At 35.9% G+C, this 22,747-nt stretch overlaps 1 protein-coding gene and 1 pseudogene across 1 annotated transcript; one reads left to right on the top strand and one right to left on the bottom strand.

Moving 5' to 3' along the window:
* The first annotated feature begins 1,369 nt into the window (after positions 1–1,369).
* On the top strand, positions 1,370–2,338 carry LOC122731150 (olfactory receptor 1038). The gene has a single exon (XM_043971053.1). It carries the CDS (start codon positions 1,379–1,381, stop codon positions 2,336–2,338), a length of 960 nt encoding a protein of 319 aa, XP_043826988.1. The 5' UTR covers positions 1,370–1,378.
* Positions 2,339–14,157: 11,819 nt separating this feature from the next.
* On the bottom strand, positions 14,158–20,868 carry LOC122731867 (annotated as a pseudogene).
* Between the last annotated feature and the right edge of the window lie 1,879 nt (positions 20,869–22,747).

Below are 22,747 nucleotides of genomic sequence, written 5' to 3'. Positions count from 1 at the left end.
ATTGCCATTACTTACAGGAAGGTTTTTCTTATTTCTCCAACTGCTAATCTCTTGAAATTGTGTTTTTCTTTGCATTTCATATTTAATTATATATGTTCATATGTTTTTTCATAAAAGAACATAAGCTACTTATTATATTTTGCTTTGTATCCCCAACAGTATATGTCAAAGTGACTGACATGTGGTAGAAAATAAATAAATGTTTGTCATCTTATTGATTAATTTTGTTTATTACATAACCCTCTTTAGAGACTGCTAGATGATGCAGTGGATAGAGCACTGGTCTTTAAGTCAGAAACACCTGAGTTCAAATCCAGCCTCAGGTATTTACTATCTGTGTGACTTTGGATAAGTCAGTTAATCTCTATCTGCCTCAATTTGGGGATAATATAGGGATAGCAATAGTATCTACTTCACAAATTTGTTGTGAGGAGAATGAGGTAATATTTGTCAATCGCAGCACAGTGTTTACCATACAGTAGGTGCTTAATAAGTGTTTATCCCTTCCATCCCCTCAAAGTTATAATTAGGTTGTCATGATGATGATTATTTTTGCAGCTTTTTAAGGTTTACAAAGTTCTTTAAATATCTCATTTATTCAAACAAGGATCATTTTCTCTTTATGCTTCCAAAATATACAGTCAAGTGTTTAGTAGATAATGGATGATCTGCAATGCTTAAATAACTAAATGAAGCAAAAAGCATCATTAATTTAATATGTATAAAAAACCCAGTTCAGATAGATTAGTACTTTCACAATCAGGGAACTAAACCTGTTATTTCATTGCTATAAAAACTCCACAGATGAGGGAATTCCCTCTTGCAAAGGAGGTTCACATCTTCTCCACAACATAAGTATCATGGATTCCTGTAATACTGAGAGTTTAGGTGACTAGCTCAGGGTCAAGCAGGCAGTATCTATCAGAAGCAGAATTTGTACTCAGATCTTCCAGGCTTTAAGCCCAATTCTCTATGGATCATGATATGTTTCCTCCTTTTCTCAGGTAGACAGGAACTAAAGCTGGATTTCAGTAAAAGATGCCTCCAGAACTACTGAAAGGACTCTAAGCAGGGTCTGAGTCACAGAATTAGAGTACAGCAGAGACAGAAGACATTGTTGAGATTATCTGACTCAACTAGCTCATTTTAATCCTAGAAGTGAGGAAACATACTCAAAGCACAGTGCTCGGGAATATCAGAGGCAGAAGGCAAATCCAGTTCTGACTCCAAGTTCAGAACTTTTCCCACCAGATCACCATCATGCCTCTCATCCTATAAATGTTGGATGGCCAGGAAATAGTACCTATTCATCTCTAGAATGTCTCCATTTATGTAGCATCTACATTCTTTTTCCCCACAGATTACACCCATGGAATAAATGGCGAAATTCAACTTCACGCAAGTGACAGAATTTATTCTCAAAGGGATAACAGATCGCCCTGAGCTCCAGGCACCACTCTTTGTAGTTTTCTTAGCCATCTACATAGTCACAGTGGTAGGGAACCTTGGGCTAATTTTATTGATCAGGATTGACTCTCGACTTCATACACCTATGTACTTCTTCCTTAGTCATTTAGCTTTCGTTGACTTCTGCTATTCCTCAGCCATCACACCTAAGATGGTGGTAAATTTTGTAGTGGAGAAAAATATCATTTCATTCAATGCTTGTGCAACCCAACTAGGATGTTTTCTGACATTTATGATCACAGAATGTTTCCTTTTAGCATCTATGGCCTATGATCGTTATGTAGCTATTTGCAATCCTCTGCTTTACTCAGTTATTATGTCTCAGAAAGTCTGCCTTCAGTTAGTTGCAGTTCCCTATATATACAGTTTTTTGGTTGCATTGTTCCATACCATTGTCACATTCCGATTATCTTACTGTGGTCCCAATGTCATCAATCATTTTTATTGTGATGATCTTCCACTCTTGGCTCTGGCCTGCTCAAACACACACACAAAAGAAATGTTGATATTTGCCTTTGCTGGGTTTGACATGATCTGTTCATCATCAATTGTCCTCATCTCCTATATTTTCATCATTGCCGCCATTTTGCGAATCCGTTCCACAGAGGGCAGACTCAAAGCCTTCTCCACCTGTGGTTCCCATATGGTAGCTGTCACCATTTTCTATGGCACATTGATCTTTATGTACCTACAACCTAAGTCAAACCATTCCCTGGACACAGACAAAATGGCATCAGTCTTTTACACAGTAGTGATCCCCATGTTGAACCCTCTAATCTACAGTTTAAGGAACAAAGAGGTGAAAGAGGCCCTGAAGAAGGCTCAAGCTAGAGGACATGAAACATTAAAAATGCTTCAGTCCAGACAATGAAGAGGATGTTTGAAGAACAGTTGAGAGAACATTTCCTTTTACTTATGTTGCCTTCAGTAAATTGACTTCTGCTACTTATTTGTTAAATCTTTGTCTTGACAAGGATTAAGGCTGGCCTTTGGGGAAGGTTGCAAGATCTCATAAGTGCCAGTCAGGGCACCCCTGACTTCAAAATGTTACCACTACTTTCCATTTCAATACTACAAGAAGCCATGATGTTGTTATGAATATTTCCTCCTTTACAACTTGACAGATAAGCTTGGAGAGCTGTTATGACTAAAGGAAAGTCATCAATCAGTAAGCCAGTTGGTAGTATCATCAAAAGAGCAAATTCTGGAATCATAAAACCAAGTAGCATTCCTATGTCTTATGGTTGAATCTGCCTAACCTGGACAAATCCCTTAACATCCCTGGACCTCTATTTCCTCACCTGTAAAAAGGAGGCTAAAACAATTGCTCTCTAGAGGCATTTCAGGCTCTACAGTAGATCTGTGATCCCCATGAGTTTGATGAAACTCAGGTAGGCTGATTTTCAGATTAAAAAATTGTCAACTATATCTTGTTGCCATTTTAGTGTTGGAAGAATTAAAGGAACTTATCCTCCACTGGCATACCTTTTTTTTTTCTTTTTTTTTTTTTGAGGGGCAATGAGGGTTAAGTGACTTGCCCAGAGTCACACAGCTAGTGTCAAATTTCTGAGGCCAGATTTGAACTCAAGTCCTCCTGAACCCAGGACTGGTGCTTTATCCACTGTACCACCTAGCTTCTCCCCCCCCCCCCCGCACTGGCATACCTTTCAAGAACTTGGGTTGCTTCTGTGTCTTGATAAGGAAACAAGGAAAAACACTGGATACTGCTCAGGATTCCTCCATCAAAGAACAACTGCTTTTCACTGGGCAAGAGTGTGCTATGGAAATGCTGATATCCTTCACCATAATTAGCTCACAGTTTATCACAAAGAGATTCTTAGCCCTCTCTGTGAATAGAAAAGAAAATAAAGACAAGTGCCCTACCAAGCCCATAAATTTCTTGTGAGGCAAAAATGAGACAATGTGCTTTGAAAGTATGTCACGTGATGAAAAATAAAACAGTTATGAATCCCACACAACATATAAGATATCATATATTATAAGGATATTTATTGTTTTATGGATAAGATTACAAAAGGTGAAACACCCTCTGTTCTAGAAGACATTTTTATGAAGTCTGTCGTCTATAGTAATCTCTCCAGTTCCAAGATGACTTGGGAAACTGTGAATCATCAATCATGTATAAGCTTTGAGTTTTCTTCTGTGTCTATATTATTTTGGGGGATGGTTTGGGGTTTCAAAGGAACCAGCTAAACAATTGATCTACTTTAGTTGTATCTAGAGGTGTGTTTTTTGCAAGATAGCTGGAGGAGAGTTTAACATGAATACTTTTATTGTGTGATAATATTTGTCTAACCCCATTGTTGATTCCTTCTTTCTGAAGTTACCTTCCACTTATAAAGTGTATATATATAGACACAAACATTCAAATATTATATATGCATATGCACATGTGCATATGTAAACACATACATATGTATGCATACATGTACATATGTGTCTGTACATGAATGTGTATATATACATATATAAATACAAATCCATCAATGGAGATACATTATATATAGGTGTCTATCTATCTAGAAGTTATGTACATGTGTGTTATGTGCGTGTTAATTTCAGATACTGTCATTTAAGGTCATCAATAAGCTACAGAAAATCCAGAAAAGTCTTACCTGGATGTACTATAAAGGCCTTGAGGCCATACCATTTAAGAAATAATTAAAGGAACTGGGAATGCCTAGCAGGAAGAAAAATGATCTCATAGTGAACCAGGAGTAATGGACAGAATTTACACGGAAGGAAGTTTGGGCTTAAAATCAGGGGAAATAATAAAAAAAAAATTCCTAACAATTGGAGATGTTCAAAATTGAAATAAGCTACCTCAGTAAGCACAGAGTTTCCCTGCATTAGAGGTCTTCAGGGGAAGCTAAATATGCCAAAATATAACATATATTGTGAATATACTTTAGTGAGGATTTCCTTTCAAATATGAGTTAGATTAAGTATCATCTATATTCCATTTCAACTGTGAAAGTAGGTGAAAATCAAATTCTGAGTATGCCACCACTGTTTTGAATTGGGATCCCAATGATAGTTTCAGTTACCATCTATATACTTCACTGATAATGAGACTGTACTATTACCAGGTGCATAATGGTTCTTGGTTATGATACCGGCATGAATAACTGGTCTTGCAAATAGCTGGCTTAGTTACCTGAAAAACAGAATAGCACTTTTGTCCATTCAATTGTTTTGATGTTGTATACAGAGAGAATCATACAATTTTAGAGCTGTAAAGATGCTTCAAGTTCATCCAATCTAACTAATAGATGAGGAAAATGAGGACTAGAAGTTAATATTCTTGACCAAATCTACAGTTAGTGGTAGAATTTCAAGAAGTACCAAGATTTCTTAAACTCTCTTGGTATGCTTTATATTACATAGGACTGTCTTAACCAATTTTTAAAGCAACTCTACATAAGTAATTTTAATTATTATGATATATTTCTATTAAAATAATGTAAACTTGCATAAAGATATCAAGAAACATGACAACAACGTATAAGGAATTATCTCATCTTTCTTAAAAGCTATTCCCACTTAATCTATCCCTAATTATGCACACACACACACACACACACACACACACACACACACACACCCAGGTTTAAGAAAGAAATGTATTTTGACTATATATGTGTATACATGCATATAATATATACACTCTATATGACTATACACATATATGTAAATGTGTATATATGGGTATTTGTATGTATATGCATGCATGTGTATATATTTATATACATATACACATCTGTGGGTATATATGTGTGTGTAGGTATGTATAATCAAGAATTTTTGGAATTCAAATATGTTTCAACAAAGTTAAGCATAAATGGTTTTGCAAGTCACTTTTCTAATCTTCTTGCACCTTTCCTTATAGCCTTAAAATCTGGCCTAAAAAAGCATTAAGACTTTTGAAACAGGCTGAATATTAGATAAGGGAAACTTCTGAAATGATTATTCTTCCTCATTATCTCTATGCAGTTTCAATTACAGATAAAACATGACTCCTATATGTCTCATTTAACTTATTTTGAATATTCTTGATTATGTCTGAGAGTTATTTGATTGACTTTATTTCTTTTTCTCATATTCAACTCCAGATTTTGTGATTCTGTGATTAAGAAGCATGGGGTATTGAGATGCTCAAATGAGCCAATGGATCTAAAGTACCTTACAAACCTTAAAATGCTACATAAATGCCTCATTATTTGTAGTCTCCAATGCACAAGACTCTGGTTTGGTGATGACTTTATTCCCTGAGCTTTCTCCTGTGCTTGTGGTAAGCTCAAGTAATGTTGACAGACTACTATCGGGGTTTGCTCGTAAATTATTAATAACTGGTTCTCTTGAGGGAAAGATATTCATTCACATTTTTTGTATCATATTAATTAATATTTCTAAAGTTTGGGAAATCATCAAAATAATAACTCAAGCTTGCAAATTTCTGGGATATAAATGTTCACAATGAAAATCAAATAATCTGTTCTTACAAGTGGTTAGAACTGGTCCCAGTGCACTCCTGTAATTACCCTATAAAGACATCACCCTATGTTTCTTAGAATTATAAATTATCAGTAAGAAGCAGAGAATGATGGAACCAGCTCAAACCTGCTCCTCAAAGCCGATTATTCAATTTTTAATGTGAGCATTTATGCCTGGGATCTGGAAATTCAACTACTCAGGGTGCTATTTATTGCTTTGTTGATTGCATAATGTTAAGAAAGTGATGGAGAAAATGTTAATGATAGAGATTAACATGAAAAGTGTCAAGACAAGATGGTGGAGTAAAAGCAGCCACTTAGGTGAATTCTTTCTGATATGATTCCCCTCAAGCAACTTAAAAGTAATGTCTTAAATTAAAATACAAGGTGGACAGAACTAACAACAAATCCAAATGAAGCATTTTACCAGCCCACGAAAACTCAGGAAGTTGGCAGTAGATGCCTCTGACATTGAGCTAGGTGGCTGAGCCAGAGCATCATGAAAAAGCACCAATAGCAGGCCTCAGGGTTATCTGCAACAGTAGTTTCAGGGGCTCTCATACTAAAGATGGTAAGAGTATTGACTATCTGGTTAGAAAGAGATTACAGGGGACCATTTTCTGGCACTGGGTACAGAATCCTATTGTATTATCTGTATGCAGTTATTGATGACAGTGCAAGGGTGAAGAAGAGCACTAACACTTATGGCCACAAGGAAACAGAGGCACTAGTCACAAATCCAGGATTAAGAAAAGTGCTTGTGGTACTTCACGATGGAGCGGGGACCCTGGTCTGCATTCCAAGGAAGAAAAGAGCATTAGTACTTGAGACTTCAAGTAACTATTTTAGAGAGCTAGAAAAAGTAATAACAAAATCCATCTAAAAAAAGGTACAGAATTTCAAGGAAATTAATGGGGGGAAATGTATGAATAAATGTGGCCTATAAGTGCTAGATTTTCAACTATATTACAAAGCAGTAATCACCAAACCACCTATATTTCTTAGAATTATAGATTACTAGTAAGCAGAGAATGATGGAAACAGTTCAAACCTGCTCATCAAAGCAGATTATTCAGTTTTTAATGTGAGCATTTATGCCTGGGATCTGGAAAAGCTACTGCATAATAAATAAAATGGTGGATCAGTAGAATAGATTAGATATATAATACACTGTAGTAAACAAACATTATAATCTATTGTTAAATATACCCAAGATCCAAGCTTATTGAGCAAGAACGTCCCATTTGACTAAAAATTCTGGGAAAACTAGAACTCAGTATGGAAGAAATTAGTCATAGACAAATATCTTACACCATGTATCAAGAAAGGTCAAAATGAATAAATAATTTAAACATAAAGGGTGATGTAAGTAAATTAGGTAAGCATGGGAAAATATGCCTTCAGTTTATTAGAAAAGGAAAGAGATTTTGTGCAAATAAGAGATAGAGGAAATGACAAGAAATAAAACTGAAAATTTAGATTACATGAAATTAAAAGTTTTTGCACAAATTAAATTTTACAGCCAAAATTAGAAGGAAAACATGAAACTGACAAAAAATAATAAGAAGTTTCTCTGATAAATCTCTTATCTCTCAAATCTCTCATAGGGAATTGAGCCATTTTTTTTTTAAACACGTGAGCAATTCCCCAGTTGATAAGTGGTCAGGAGATGTGAGTAGATATTTTTTTTAGAAAAAGAAATGAAAGCTATCAATAACAACATGAAAAATTTCCCTAAATCAATGCTCATTAAAGCAATGAAAATTAAAACAATGATTGGTTGCTACTTCATACCTTTCAGATTAGCTAACATTACAGAAAAGGAAAATGACAAATGCCAGAAAGCAGGTAGAAAAATTGGAATAGTAATATACCATTGGTTGAGTTTTGAAATAGTCCAAATATTCTGGGGAACAGTGTGGAACTACACCCACAGTAATATCACTTCTAGATCTTTATCCCAGAGAGATTAAAGAAAAGGGAAAAGTACCTATTTGTACAAAAATATTTATGGCAACTCTTTTGGTTGTGGCAAGAGATAGGAAATCTAAGGGATGGCCATCACAATTGGGGAATTGCTGAACAAGTTGTGGTATAGGATTGTAATGGAATACTCGTGCTTTAAGAAATGATAGAAGGGGGCAGCTAGATGGCACAGTGGATAGAGTACTGTCCCTGGAGTCAGGAGTACCTGAGTTCAAATCCAGCCTCAGACATTTGACGCTTACTAGCTGTGTGACCCTGGACAAGTCACTTAACCCCAATTGCTTCACCAAAAAAAAAGAAAAAAAAAAGAAAAAAATGATAGAAATGATAGCAGGGTCAGCTAGATGGCGCAGTGGATAGAGCACTGGCCCTGGATTCAGGAGAACCTGAGTTCAATTCCGGCCTCAGACACTTAACACTTACTAGCTGTGTGACTGTGGGCAAGTCACTTAACCCCAATTGACTTACCGAAAGAAAGAAAGAAAGAAAGAAAGAAAGAAAGAAAGAAAGAAAGAAAGAAAGAAGGAAGGAAGGAAGGAAGGAAGGAAGGAAGGAAGGAAGGAAGGAAGGAAGGAAGGAAGGAAGAAATGATAGCAGGATGGTTTCATAAAACCTGGGAAGGCTTATTTGAACCGATGTAACGTGAAGTGCGGAGAACCAAAATGTTGTACACAGTAATAGCAATATTGGAAGGATGATCAACTGTGAAAGATTAACCACTCTGATCAAGACAATGGTCTAAGACAATTCCAAAAGATGCATTATGGAAAATACTGTCCACCTTCAGAGAGAGAACTTATGAATTCTGAATGCCAATTGAAGCATATTTTTTAACTTTATTGTTTTTTTTCCTTTGCAACATCTTTGATATAGAAACATGTTTTGCATGACTTCATATGTATAATTAATATCAAATTATTTGTCTTCTCAATGAGGGGTAAGGGACAGGAAAGAAAGAGAATCTGAAATTCAAAATTTATAAAAAAAAGAATGAAATATTTTTACATTAGTGGGAAATATTTAACAAAATAAATAAAATATATTAAAACTAATGAAGTAGTTAGTATTCTCTTGGCAATATAAACTATTCTTCTTCAATGTATCAAAGTCCTTCTACGTTTTAATGAAAGTATCCCAGTTTTCCTAATGACACAATAATATGAATCACATATCATAATTTGTTCAGCTATTCAACAATTGTTATATGGAAGCTACATTAGGTTGCAATTCTTTTCCACCAAAAAAAAAAGAGATAACTATTTTCTACTTTTTTTTTCTTCATTGGAACTTTTTTTTTTTTTGGGGGGGAGGGTGGTATATCCCTACCAGGGTAATGCTGGTTTAAAGTATAGATTGGGTTCAATAACTGTAGGTTAAAACAGAATATCTGCACAAATTCACTGCTCTAATAACAGTAAAGTATCGTGTCGATTTTCCTATAGCATCTTGAAGATGTATCATTTTCTAAACACCTTATCAAACTGTTGGATGTCAGGTATAAATTCAAGGTTGTTTTAATTTGTATTTCTCTAATTATTTACTGACTTTGAGAAATAGATTGGATTTCTTGTGAGTTGTCATTTCTTCTTTTTTTTGACCATTGATCATTTTGGGAATGGATCTTATTCATATAAACTTGTCATTCTATCTTTCAAATTTGCAAAGGTGATACCCCTAGACCACAAATATATTCAACATTTCTACTTTCATTTTTGTTTTCAAGACTCAGCTCATGTGCCATCTCCTGTTGAAAGGATTACTTAATCTTGATCACCTTGATATTCTCATTCTCTCTCTCTCTCTCTCTCTCTCTCTCTCTCTCTCTCTCTCTCTCTCTCTCTCTCTCTCTCTCTCTCTCTCATATAGTTGCATAACATCCTGGTATGATAATTAGGACATTTAAACCAAGGGGAGAAATATAATGACACCTAAAGGCTACATGATTCATTCTTCTTTTAGTTTAGGGAGTTTATTTTAGATTTTTTTTTTTTAAGTTGAAACTCAACCACTGTGAGCCTCCAGTTAGGAAAATGCCTGACATTTAGGAAGCAGGTTTTTGCCTAACTTTTCATTTATATTTCCAGTTAGCCCTTATCTTCTTTATGGTTGAGGGATAATTCAGTTTGGGTAACAAAACAACAGGTTATATTATAGAGCCTGTGGACAGGCATCAGGAGGGGAAGTTGGCAAGAAAGTCAATCTCTTTTCTTTCCCAGTATCTATCTCAGTCTATACCTTCAGCTCTAATTTCCTATAGGTTCTCATAATATCTCCTTTATCTGTGACAGCTCAGTGCTACTTTTGCTCCTCACAAGAGTGCTAGAATGTGACACTTACTCAAATACTTTCAAATAATTATCTTCTCAATTTGCTTGATAATCTCCAGATTATCCCTGAGGCTAGGCCATGTCTCCTTAACCATTTTATGCCCAATCCTGTGCATTTCCCTTGAATGATCCCCAGTGATGGAAATTTTCTCCCTTCTCATCTCTCTCACCTGGGATCCTGGCTTCCTCCAAGTCTCAATAACTATCTAGCCTTCTACAGTAAGATTAATTTTATTTCCTTTGATCTATAATTATTTTCCGCTTATCCTATGTAGATAGAAATATAGACACACACACACACATACACACACACACACATATATATATATATGTAGACACATAAATGTAGATAAGAGATAGATATTGTTTATATATAGTCATTCACATATCATATTCTCCATTAGATTCTAAACTCTTTGAGAATAGGGATTATTTTTGTTTGGGGATGTTTGCCCTTTTTGGACCTCTAGTACTTAGCACAATGCATGGTACATAGTAGGAACTTAATAAATGCTTATTTACTTGAAGATAACATTCTAGTAAGAACTTTTCAACTTGATCTAAGGTGTATAATTAAACATGAAATTCTGAAGTGAAAATATCTTTGTATCACTAATATGTTGCATTGTACCTTCATTATAGAAACTGGACAAATATTTATTGAATCCAAGGATGCATTATTAAATTGAACTATTTGTTCACTTGAGATAAATTCACCTAGTGATGGTCAAATAACATATTTATGTAGCACCTTCCTCACAACAACCCTGGGAAGTGTGTAGTGCAAGTACTAATACTTCCACCTTACAGATGAGGGAAATGAGATTCTGAGAATTAAAAATTACTTACCTAGAATCATACAGTTTGTGACTAAAGTAAGATTTAAACCTTAGGCTTTTGATTAAAAGTCCAGAACACTCTGAACTATGTAGTGTTCTGGAACTCAATTTTCTTATACCTTTCTGCAAGGCATTTTTCATGTCCTTGTTTCTCAGACAGTAGATGAGAGACTTCAGTATGGGAATAACCATTTTGTAGAATTGAGAGTGTTACAATTGAAATTAAGGTAAACTGAGGCACAAAGATTTGAGTACATTCAATTTATTTTTCAATAAATAGATTCTTTGTTTTCCCATTAAAGCTAAGACACCAACATGGGCCCAAGAATACCTTTTTTAAACATAATTTATAAGGAACAAAGAACAGAGTTTGGTAGGTGGAGAAGACAATGTTATTGATTACAGGGTAGATAGCATTATGGGATTGGGGACAACATGATTGGATACACCAAGTAAAGACAAAGGCAAATTATGATGTGACACAAAATAATCTGCCTTTGTTCTGCTGACCCATTTATCAGAATAATATTTTAAAGGCATAAAGTAATATTCATAAGATTATGAAGAATTATATTTTTCAAAATCTATTTTTTAAAAAATCAAGGACAATTTAACCTCTATCCTATGAACCTCACATTAAGAATCCCTGTGTTGCATGATCTCTAAAGTCATGTGTAGATTATAACATGTTTTACCTTAAGATTCGCCATAGCACCAAGTGCTTACCTTTTAACTCCCAGCTCTACTTGCTTCTAGAAATGTGTCCTTGGGTTGATCATTGAAAATTTTCTATAAAATGTTGGCACTTGTCCTCCTTGTGCTTCTCTTAATGAAGCATTTTGTAATGTAAGGAATTAATTATGTTTTGGGGTTCCTATGACCCCATCTTTGGCTAAAATTGGAAACCCCAGCATATGCCCATGTGCGCTGACCTCACACTAGACACCCACATCCCTACATGGGATGGGCCAAATTATACTGTAGGGAAGCCCCACCATGACAAGAAGCCTGGTGAGGACAAGTCAGGTGATCTTTGGTGTCTGGAAGCTGACCAGCTTGCATTTGTAGAGCCACCTGTTAGTTCTGTCAATCAGGGCTACCTGCCAATTAGCTTGGAGCTCTGTGTGTGGAAGGCCCTGTTTCCTTTGGGAGAGGGGGCTTCTGGGAGAGAGAAGGGAGCAGGGCATTCACTCTCTTGCGTGTGAGAGGGAGAGAGATACTGGTGCAGTGGATCTTCAGACCGGGCCAGGAACACTGTACAGAGGGTTCTCCTTGGAACTGCGAATTCTGGGTGGTGGTGAATTTGTGCTGTTAAGGTGAAGCTAGCTAGCTTGGCTAGAGGCAGGTTCAGGGTGCCTGGGGCCTTTTGCCCCAGAGATTTAGTCTAATTCCCATTAATAAACCCTGTTTTGGGGGCAGCTAGGTGGCGCAGTGGATAGAGCACCAGCTCTGGATTCAGGAGTACCTGAGTTCAAATCCGGCCTCAGACACTTAACACTTACTAGCTGTGTGACCCTGGGCAAGTCACTTAACCCCAATTGCCTCACTAAAAACAAACAAACAAACAAACAAACAAACAAACAAACAAACAAAATAAATAAACCCTGTTTTCTTTTTTTTTGAGAAGAGGCTGTTAATCTCCTTTACTACCCCAATGTTATGGTAAGCCACCCAATTAACTCTCCCAGCGCTAAATTTGGCCCTAACAGTAAATTGTGAAGTACTCTAGGAATATTTTTTTTCTCATTTTAAACTCCTGCTTTTTTGATTCTATGACTAAAAGGCAAGGGGCCAAATGAATATAAATTCGTACTTTGTGAATCTTAAATTGCTCCATAAATATCAGTTATTATTATTAGCCTACAATCTCCAGGCCTCCAGTATGGCAATGATTTTATTTCTTAGGTGGACTTTATTTCTTACTGGACTTCTGGTGAGCTCAAGCAATAATAGTAGAACAATGTAAAGGTGAGGTAGTAAATGTTTAATAACTAATTCTACTTAAAAATAGATACACAAACTTTTTTAGTTTCAACTGCATTATTAATCCTTTCTTAAGTCAGTAGAATCAAGAAAACGATAAATCAAACGTGCCAATTTCCGAGTCATAAATGCCTACACTGGCAATTTAAAGATCATTTTTCACAAGAGGTTAGAACTATCTCCAGCATTCTCTAACAAAGAAGGCATATTAACCTTTGGAAATGATAGTATACATTACCCTATAGTTCATAGGATCACAGAATGTCAGTTGGAAGCATGGGTATAATGGAAGCAACTCAAACTTGCTCCTCAGAGCCTATTGTTAATTTTATTTTTCAATGTGAACATTAACACCTCAGAAATCAACCAAGCTACTACTTAGGGCTTTATCTATTCCTTTGTTTACTGTCTGTTTTTCCATGCTGCTTCTCCCTATTTTCCAGGACAATGATTAAAAAAAATATTAATCAACCACTGATCCCCCAGGGCATTTTGCTAGAGATCTCCTTTCATGTTGAAATAAAACTAATAAGTATCTTCCCTATGTCATAATTCTGTGGTTATTACATGGGATAGTTGTTGATAGGTATTGGTTCCATCCCCCCAAAATCTACTACTGAAAAGCAAAGTCTTCTATTAGTTCTCACAGTCTATCTAAATCAGGGGTTAGTTACTTTTGCTTTATTGTGGACCCTTTCACATTCTGATGAAGCCTGTGAATGCTTACAGAAAATACTGTTTTAAATGAATAAAGTACATAAGATTACCAAAAAAATCAATCATATGGAAATACATTTCTCAAAATATTTTATAAGACTTCAAAGTTTCCAAGTCAAAAATCCTTGATGAATTATTTATTCCTTAGGTTATTAAATACAGATTATGATTCACTTGAAGTTTTTTCTTTTAATTTTAAAAAATCTCCATGGCTTCCTTATATCTGGCAGAATGCTTTATCTTAGGAGGCATGTTAAAAAAAATAGATTTACTTGATTTACACATTTCTTAATTTAATGTTTTCATTGATAAAAATATAACCTATTATATCTTAGAACACACTTTCCCCAACATTTTCTGTAGTATACTTTTCACTTCCTTGTTTCGAAGACTAGATGAGGAGGTTCAACATGGGGATTGTTGCTGTGTAGAACACAGAGGCTACCTTATCAGGATCCAAGGAATGGTTTGATTTGGGTTTCAGATATGTGAAGATCACTGTCCAATAAAACATCATGAGGGGGACCATATGATAAGCACAGGTTGAAAAAGCCCTCTGTTTTCCTGTATAGCTGAATGTGAGAAAATAATGGGGTTTGGTGACTCAGACCCCCTCCCCACAAACACACACACAGGAACTCCTAACTGACTAAAGGAAGTTAGCTAACTTAAGAACACCTTCAAGTCATGTCAATCAATGGACTTGAATGCTACCAGCCAGTTAGCTTGGACTAGTATAAGGGGACTGCCTCTATTCCAGAACATAGGGAGCTTCTGCTCACACAGGTACAGGGACTTCTGCTTTTTGTCCTGCGACTGGTAGGTGAAGGTGGCTTTTTCTCCTCTCTCTCCCATAGATCCTAGCTAAGCTTTCCTATCTTTGAGATGTTAAGGATGAAATTCTAGCTAGTCTGTCTAAAATATCTAACGAGTGGTCACCAATAAATTATAAGCTTTAGGAAGAGTTAGGCTTTTAAGCATTTATTAAAAATAAAAAATTGGTAAAGAGAGAAAGAAAGGCCTGCATTCATCTATCTATTAAAGGGGGAGAGCATTCCTAGCTCCATTTTCTGCCAGAGTCCACGCAAAAGAGTACAAGTCAGAGTGCCAGCCTCCCATTTCTTCCTCCCACAAGCAAACATCACTTCCTGACACCAAAGAAAAGAGGCATGGTCTTGCCCTCAAAGACCTTCACCTCATGACAGAGCTTTTCTACAGTGTCTCCAACAGGTGGCATCATTCCATTCGTTATACCTAGCTATGTGTTCTCTCTTTACTAATATCTAATATACTTTAATAAATGCTTAATGGACAAAACTGGTGCAGTAGCCTCTAATTTCTAAGCAACAAATATATTAGAAACCACAGCTAATTTTCCCTACACTTGGTACAGTAATATAGGCAACCACATTAAATTTTAAATGTCACAAGAATTGATCCTTAGGAGGATAAATGGATGAATAGGTAAGAGTCAAGGACAATCAACAGAGAATGAAGTGTGTTGTAACCAGCAAAGATAATTATCAATAGATTTTGGATATAAGTATCAGAACAGGCCAAGGCAATCAAAGGAACATCATCACAGCACAAAAGGACAAGTAGAATTTAAAAATGGTCTGTAGGATTCCAACACACAGGCCATAGGTATAATTGCTTGAAACCATTGGGATACAGACTTTTTGAGACATGACTACTATATAGAGCAAGGGATTGCAAATGGCCTCATTGTGGTCACAGGCCATGACTGAGAGGAAGAAGACTTCACAAACTACAAATGTAATGAAGTAGCACATCTGAGTAATATATGCAATGAAATATATCCTTTGAACATTTTCCATGAAGTTCACCAGCATATCCAGGGTGATAGAGGAAGTATAGCATAAGTCAACAAAAACCAGATGACTGAGGAGAAAGTACATAGGGGAGTGAAGTTGAGGACTGATCTGGATTGAGACAATCAAGCCAAGGTTTCCCACAACACTAACCATATGTCATTAGAAAGATACCCAAGAGCAAAGGTTGGCACTCTATATTATCTGTAATGTGTATAAGAATGAACTCAGTGAGAATTGAATAATTGTTTTTGCCAAAGAATGGATCAATGGAGCAAGAGTATGCTGAGTCATTTGGGATTTTGTTAGGGTCCAGGGGATATCAGGAGATGCCTCCTAGTCAACTCTCACTTTCTGGTATACCCTAAAATGTCTTTCAGCTCAACTAAGAGTTAGACTGTGCATTTCAACCCAAGGCAACTTATTCCATGTGGACATTTAAGTCAGATAAATTTTCAAGTCTCCTATAGAAGGAAAGAAAGAAAAATAAGGAAAGAAGGGAGAGAGAGAGATAGACAGAAATAGAGAGAGAGAGACAGAAAGAATATTCTTAATGCCATTCTATTCCACAATCTGGTCAATGAGAAACATGACATTGTTGGGAAATAGACATCAAAACTGGAAAGGATTTAGCTATAATTTACTTCAACCCCATCACTTTACAGATTAAGAAAATTCAAAAATTTAAACCACTATATACTAATTTGAACCAAGTTCTCCTATACACAAATTTGAAAACCTTTTTTTTTTTTCTGCTATTCCCTAGAGTGACAGGGACAAAAAGAGAAAGTGTTAAGAGAAAGTGTTTGAATCAGCTGTTTATTTAAATAGTTCCCAACTTGGAGTCCACAAGCATATACATATACATATATGTATATACATATTGAGAACCACAAATTTACTGAGAACTGACTGAACCCCACCCACTCTCCATTCACAGGCCAATGGATTGCCTGGGGCTAAACAATCTTTATCAATTCCAGACCCTTGTAGATCTCCCTCAAGCAACTATCCCCTCCCAATGGATTTAACACCTTACTCCCTGGACTTTATGTGTGATGTTTAAAATCTAATGTGGGTCTTAACCTGCCCCCCACCCCACCCCCAGTTTTTTGGGGAAGCTGGCTAAAATCACTGATAAATTCAGCAAAAGTTTAGGCTTTTAATTATTTATTAAAGTGTATTAGAAGTTAGTGGAGAGAAAGAGAGGTTGAGAACAGATCCCTTATAGAATGGAAAACCCTAGCTTAGGTCTAGCCAGAGAGAAAACCTTCCTTTTCCTAGCAGTCCATGTGAAGTTCTGCCACCAAGCCGATGCCCCGAACCAAAATAGAACAATCCAGCAAGCTACCCTCACCTTCCTACTTCTTGTTTCCTTCCCTGCAAGGAGAGGTCCTTCAAGCTGATTGGTTGAGGGTGGTCTCCTGTTGATGTCATAGTCCACAGCCTCTGAGAACAACACCCCACTCAGGGCCAGCCAAGTGTGGTCTTGATTTAATCATCCTTAAGTAGGTTCTCAGTCAGTCTCTGTCTCACCCAATTCAATCAATTCCAAATCAATCTTCAGGTGGGGGCCCCTGCCAAATCCCATTATTTTATCACATATCTTATTAAGTAAAAGGCTCCATTTACATTAAGTAGTTTCTACTGAGAGTTAAGTAGCTTCTACTCTTAACTCAAGGGCAGTCTTATAGTTCCCTTTGTTAAAGGTTCATTTACATTAAATAGTTTCTATACTTCACTAAAGAACAGTTTTTTCATTGCCTTTGTTCTGTTACCCCATATAAACCCTGTCCTCAGTTCCCATCTATGGGTATTCCTAGGACCTTGCTTTGTGATACCCTGATTTATAGCTCCTCTGCCCTGATTAAAGACCTTATTTTCTCCTATACTGATCGTTTCCTTAATTTCCAGGTTAACAATATTATAAAAATATAGAAATTCATATTACCTCTGTTTTCTTCTCTTCTGATTTTAAAATGTAATTGATTTTATGCTGCAATGATTGTCATCCGACTAAACTCACCTCATTCAAAAATGCAGTCAGAATTGGCATTAAGGTGTGCCCGAAAGGGAATAATGTTATAACTCTTGTAATAAGACACTGGGATATTTGCTTCCTAATCCGTTTAACCTGGGACTTCAGTTTGTAATCTGTAAACAAATGACCAGCTTAAACTGGGATCCCTTCTCTTTTTTTTTTTTTTTTTTTTTTGCAGGGCAAAGGGGGTTAAGTGACTTGCCCAGGGTCACACAGCTAGAAAGTGCCACGTGTCTGAGGCCAGATAATTCTTCTGCCCTTGCCTTTCCCTGTGCCATTAAAGGTGATTTGATTGGGTGGATCAGATTTAGGTGGTTCTGATTTTATGGTCAAGATTACTGAAGGCAGTTCAGGCTCATAAAGCAATTAACATTCTTCAAAGAGGGGCATAATCTTCTACACCTGAGGGCTAACTAACGTTCCCCACCTATAGCCAACTGTAAATCTCCTCAACTGTCCGACACCCTCCTTTATTGCTTGTCAATTTTTTAAAAAAGTATTTCCCTTCTGATGGGGTTCATTTTACTTAATGAGAGGACCAGTCTGACCCACATTGTTAAAAGTTACATGCATTACTGTTAAACTGATTGTGCTAGGTGAAACATTCCTCAGTCTTCCATTTTCATGCCTTACTTCCCACAATATATGTGTGTGCATGCATATGTCCCCCACCTGTTATGGAAGGGCTAAACTAATTTGCATGTGTTAATATAATAGAGTATTACTGTGACATAAGACATTACAAACATGAAGAATTAAAATAAAAATGGAAAGATGGATATGATGAAGGCAGCATGATCCAGTAGGAAGTTTGTAGATTTGGAACCATGAAATCTGAGTTTAAATCCTGGTTTTGCCACTTGCTACTGTGTCACTTTAGATAAGACTCCATTATCCCTTACAAGTCTTAGAATTCTGTATTATATTCTATTCTCATCTCAGCACCATCTCCTGTTGAATCTCTTTTCCCAATATGTTTCTTTGTCACTGATTCTGTCTCTGTGATTATCATGTATATTTGTGTAACATCCTATTATAGTAATTAAAGCATTTTAGGCCTAGAGGCATATGGGGTCCAGAATTTATCAAAGGGCAAGCAGAGGCAATTTTTCTAAGATACCCTTTATTAGCAGGACACACAGCTTGGTAATAGAAGGGCCTTATTGGCTTATTTTCTTCCAAAAGACTCAGTGCTAGAGCTGACCTCTGCATTTTATACCTAAATGTATCTTCCTTCTGATTCGCCTGACAATACACCATTGGAACATCCCTTGGAAATCCTGATTGCCAAGGAGCTCCTGGGCCAATAGTTCACAACTCCTCTCCTGTTAAATCATCACTGAAAAGAGAAAGATTAATCAGGTGGCCAAGCCTTATAGCTTCACCACAGCTAAGGAAAATAGCTTTCAAATTTGGCTGACCTACCTCTCTATGAACATCTATATTATCTTTATGACAGAGTTGGTCTGGATCATCTCTAAGTTCCTTTCCATTTTTGACATTCTAGGAACATCAATATCACCATCAAACCAATGTATATCCCTAAACCCTGTTTATCAATATAGTGCCCTGCACAAAGCAGAAAATTAAAGAGAATGGAACTAATGTGGGTACTTATCAGTGTGGTGATATTTGTTTGAGGAAGAAAATTGTACTTACTATAAGCATCATTGAGCTTTTTGTAATGTCTATGAATCATGGGATACCAGCCTCTGAAAAAATTAGTTGTGGGTTACACAAAGGAAGGTAGATGCATGGAGGCTTTAAAAGCATATCCTATTATCAGTCTAGAATTGCATGGAATCAGTCTAATTGGCATCTTATATAATATATGACAGGGAGAGGAGTTGAGCCTACTAGATAGGCAGAGTAAGAAATAGTGATCTCTCTCTCCCTTCCTTACTCCCTCCATCCCATGTCTCTCCTTGATCTCCTTCCCTCTATCTCTATAAGTAAATGTGTGTATTGTTGTCCTTGTTTATATATGCATACAAAAAATATACATAGATAATACATATTAATATATAACGCACATATTAATAAATGCATTTTAAACTTTATATTTAGTCAATATATGTATTATATGTCACTTTTAGTATATAACACATTAGAATATAAACTCATTTTTAGTAGGGATTGTTTCATTCTTTGTACTTGTATCTCCAGTGCCTTCCCCAAAGAAAGGTAGATAGTATGTACTTAATGAGCAGTTGTTTTTTGATTTAGTCATGTGTCCAACATAATATTAATTTGATGGCTAAAAGTCATAGAAAAAGGTCCTATTATGGAAATTTCTGTGAGCACATAGACAAGTGTGACAAAAGATAAGAAGGTTAAAATACATTGTACTCATAAAGAGATCACACAGATCCAACAAGAATCAAAATTAAGTATGGTGGCATCTTCTTACTTCCAGAGTTGAAGAATTTGTGATTTGCTGTGGTACTTCATACCAGTGCAGTATGCAATGGATCTTCAGTTCGGCAATTGTTCTTAAAGAGTTATGTGTAAGTGGGCAGCTAGGTGACACAGTGGATAAAGCACTGAACCTGGATTCAGGAGGAGCTGAGTTCAAATCCGGTCTCAGACTCTTGACACCTACTAGCTGGGTGATCCTGGGCAAGTCACTTGACCCTCAAAGCCCCTCAAAAAACCAAAAAGTGTTATGCATAAAATGTGTTCCATTACAGTCCATATGATGATGAAGTCCTCAGAACCTTGGTAAGGTGGTTCTTATTAACAGAAATACATTCTTTTTTCTGCTCTGTGCTTGAAGCTTTTCCAACTTCATAGAAACTGGTAGAACATGTGATGAGCTGATGCTGAATCCAGGAGCACTGTCATGACTCAGTGAAGCAACAGAGTACTATTTTACTGATCATATGAAGTAAATAAAAAACACTGGGGATATAAGATATTACTCATTTTCGGGGGGGGGGGGAATCAATAATATTGGATGTGAAACTGAGCTTGTGGGTCCATTCAGTAAAAACTGCTGATCTGATAACTCTGTGGAGACAAAGTCTCTACTCATCTCTTCTCAACTTTTGCCCATGCTTCTGGGGAAATTTACTGAGAAGGGAGCATGAGATTATATCATCATTATAATCTTGGACAACACAGATGACAACACATACCTTTTCTTTTGTGATTCCTTCCCATGGTCTAATACAAACTTTCCACAGGGGATATACCCAATTTATTGGATGCCGGTTTCTAGGTCTTTTCACATTTTGAGTGTACCAACGTAGGACTTTTATCATTTTATGTCATTGTCTTTAATCATTCTCTCTTGTTATATGTCTGGACAATCTTCTTTTCCTATTATATATTTCCTGGGAAGTGTCTTTTAATCTACTTCTTGAGTACATCATGGATGGTAACATTCTACAATTCATTTATACCTAATGTAAATTTTTCCATTGGCCCTTGTTCACCCCCAATTTTGACTTCCTGTAGTTTTAATGTTAAAATATTTTCTTTTGAAGTTTATTTGTATGGGCATGTAGGTGGGGCAGTGGATAAAGCACTGGCCCTGGATTTAGGAGGACCTGAGTTCAAATCTGAGTTCAGACACTTGACACTCACTAACTGTGTGACCCTGGGAAAGTCACTTAACCCTCATTGCTCTGCAAAAAAAAAAATTAAATTAAAATGAAATGAAATATTTCAACCTATTTTGAGATGTTCAAGTAAAGATTATTTGGTTTTTTTGTTTGTTTGATTTGGGGGTGTGTATGTGTGGGGTTGTTTGTGCCTGTGTATACTGTTTAGGATCATTAAATGACATTCCTTGACTGTGGTATCTAAAAATGAAAACTTTCTAAAAATGTAGCCTAAAGCCTTTCAAGTTTCTTTTTTTTTAATATTGTCTATCTGGTGTTTCCTACTTCAGAAAGATTGGTAAAAAAAAAAAAAAAGACTGTAGAATCCTTTGTTTACCTATGGGTTCTCTGAGATCAACTGAGGAAAAGATGAAAAAAAGGAGAGACTGAATGCAAAAACACATTGCAATGGCTGTTATGACACAGCTAAATCTTTTTCACTGGAATATGGGAGAGCTTGGGGAACAGATTATAGAGAAGGCCAAGACAGTCTCCAGACTTGGGTAAGTTTAAACTTGAAGCCTTGAAGACACTGAAAAAGGGGCCAATGGATATTTGCATATGGTTTTCCTTTCTCTTTATTGCTTGGTAAAACATTTTTTCTGAATAAATTTGGTTCAATCAAGCAGATATATTCTTCTTTGTTTGCCACAAGTGGTAGTGCACTGAATATTGGAAAAAACCACATTATAAATTTTAGATATTTGAGCAACACAATATAGCAATAAAATACCTTTTTTATGTCACTTATTCTGAAGATTAGTTAAAAAAAAACAAAGTATGAACCAATACTTCAATAAAGTTATATATATATATATAATATATATATATATATATATATATATATATATATATATATATATATATATATATATATATATATATATATATATATAAAAGCACAGGTACATGGACAGTTTTAACTAATAAGTTATTATATTCTATTATGATATATTCTATTATGATTTCTTTTTTCTTATAATTATACTCTATGTTGCCCAACAATTATCCCGGTAATTACATAATTCAAATGTTAAAATTTTCAAAAAGCAAAGGAAGGAAATTCATGAAAAAATGTTTACTACTTTGATGGAGGGAATGAAATGAAAAAGATACGTTAACAGAGAGATTCCTGTGGAGGATGGTTTGCTTCAGATACTCTTGTTTATGGGTGACATTGATTAGGTTATATCAAGTCCCAAAACTTTACAGAGTCTCCTGGAATAGATCTGAGAGTGATGTCTAACTATTAATAAAGAAAATCCCAAATGTATAAAGACTATTTATTACAGAGATTATGAAATCAATGGACAATGTATAGTAGTTGTGCATTAGAGATGTGTATCTAGGACAGACAGTGCAAATGAACAAAGAATTAAGCCCAGCAGAGAAAAAGAAGAGTGGAATGAATTGCTTTGAGGAAATTGCAAAGGTCT

The sequence above is a fragment of the Dromiciops gliroides genome, chromosome 6 (assembly GCF_019393635.1).
Source record: "Dromiciops gliroides isolate mDroGli1 chromosome 6, mDroGli1.pri, whole genome shotgun sequence".
In the NCBI taxonomy this organism is placed as follows: domain Eukaryota; kingdom Metazoa; phylum Chordata; class Mammalia; order Microbiotheria; family Microbiotheriidae; genus Dromiciops; species Dromiciops gliroides.
Note: the sequence above shows the minus strand (reverse complement) of the source record. Positions and strands in the feature narration are given on the sequence as shown.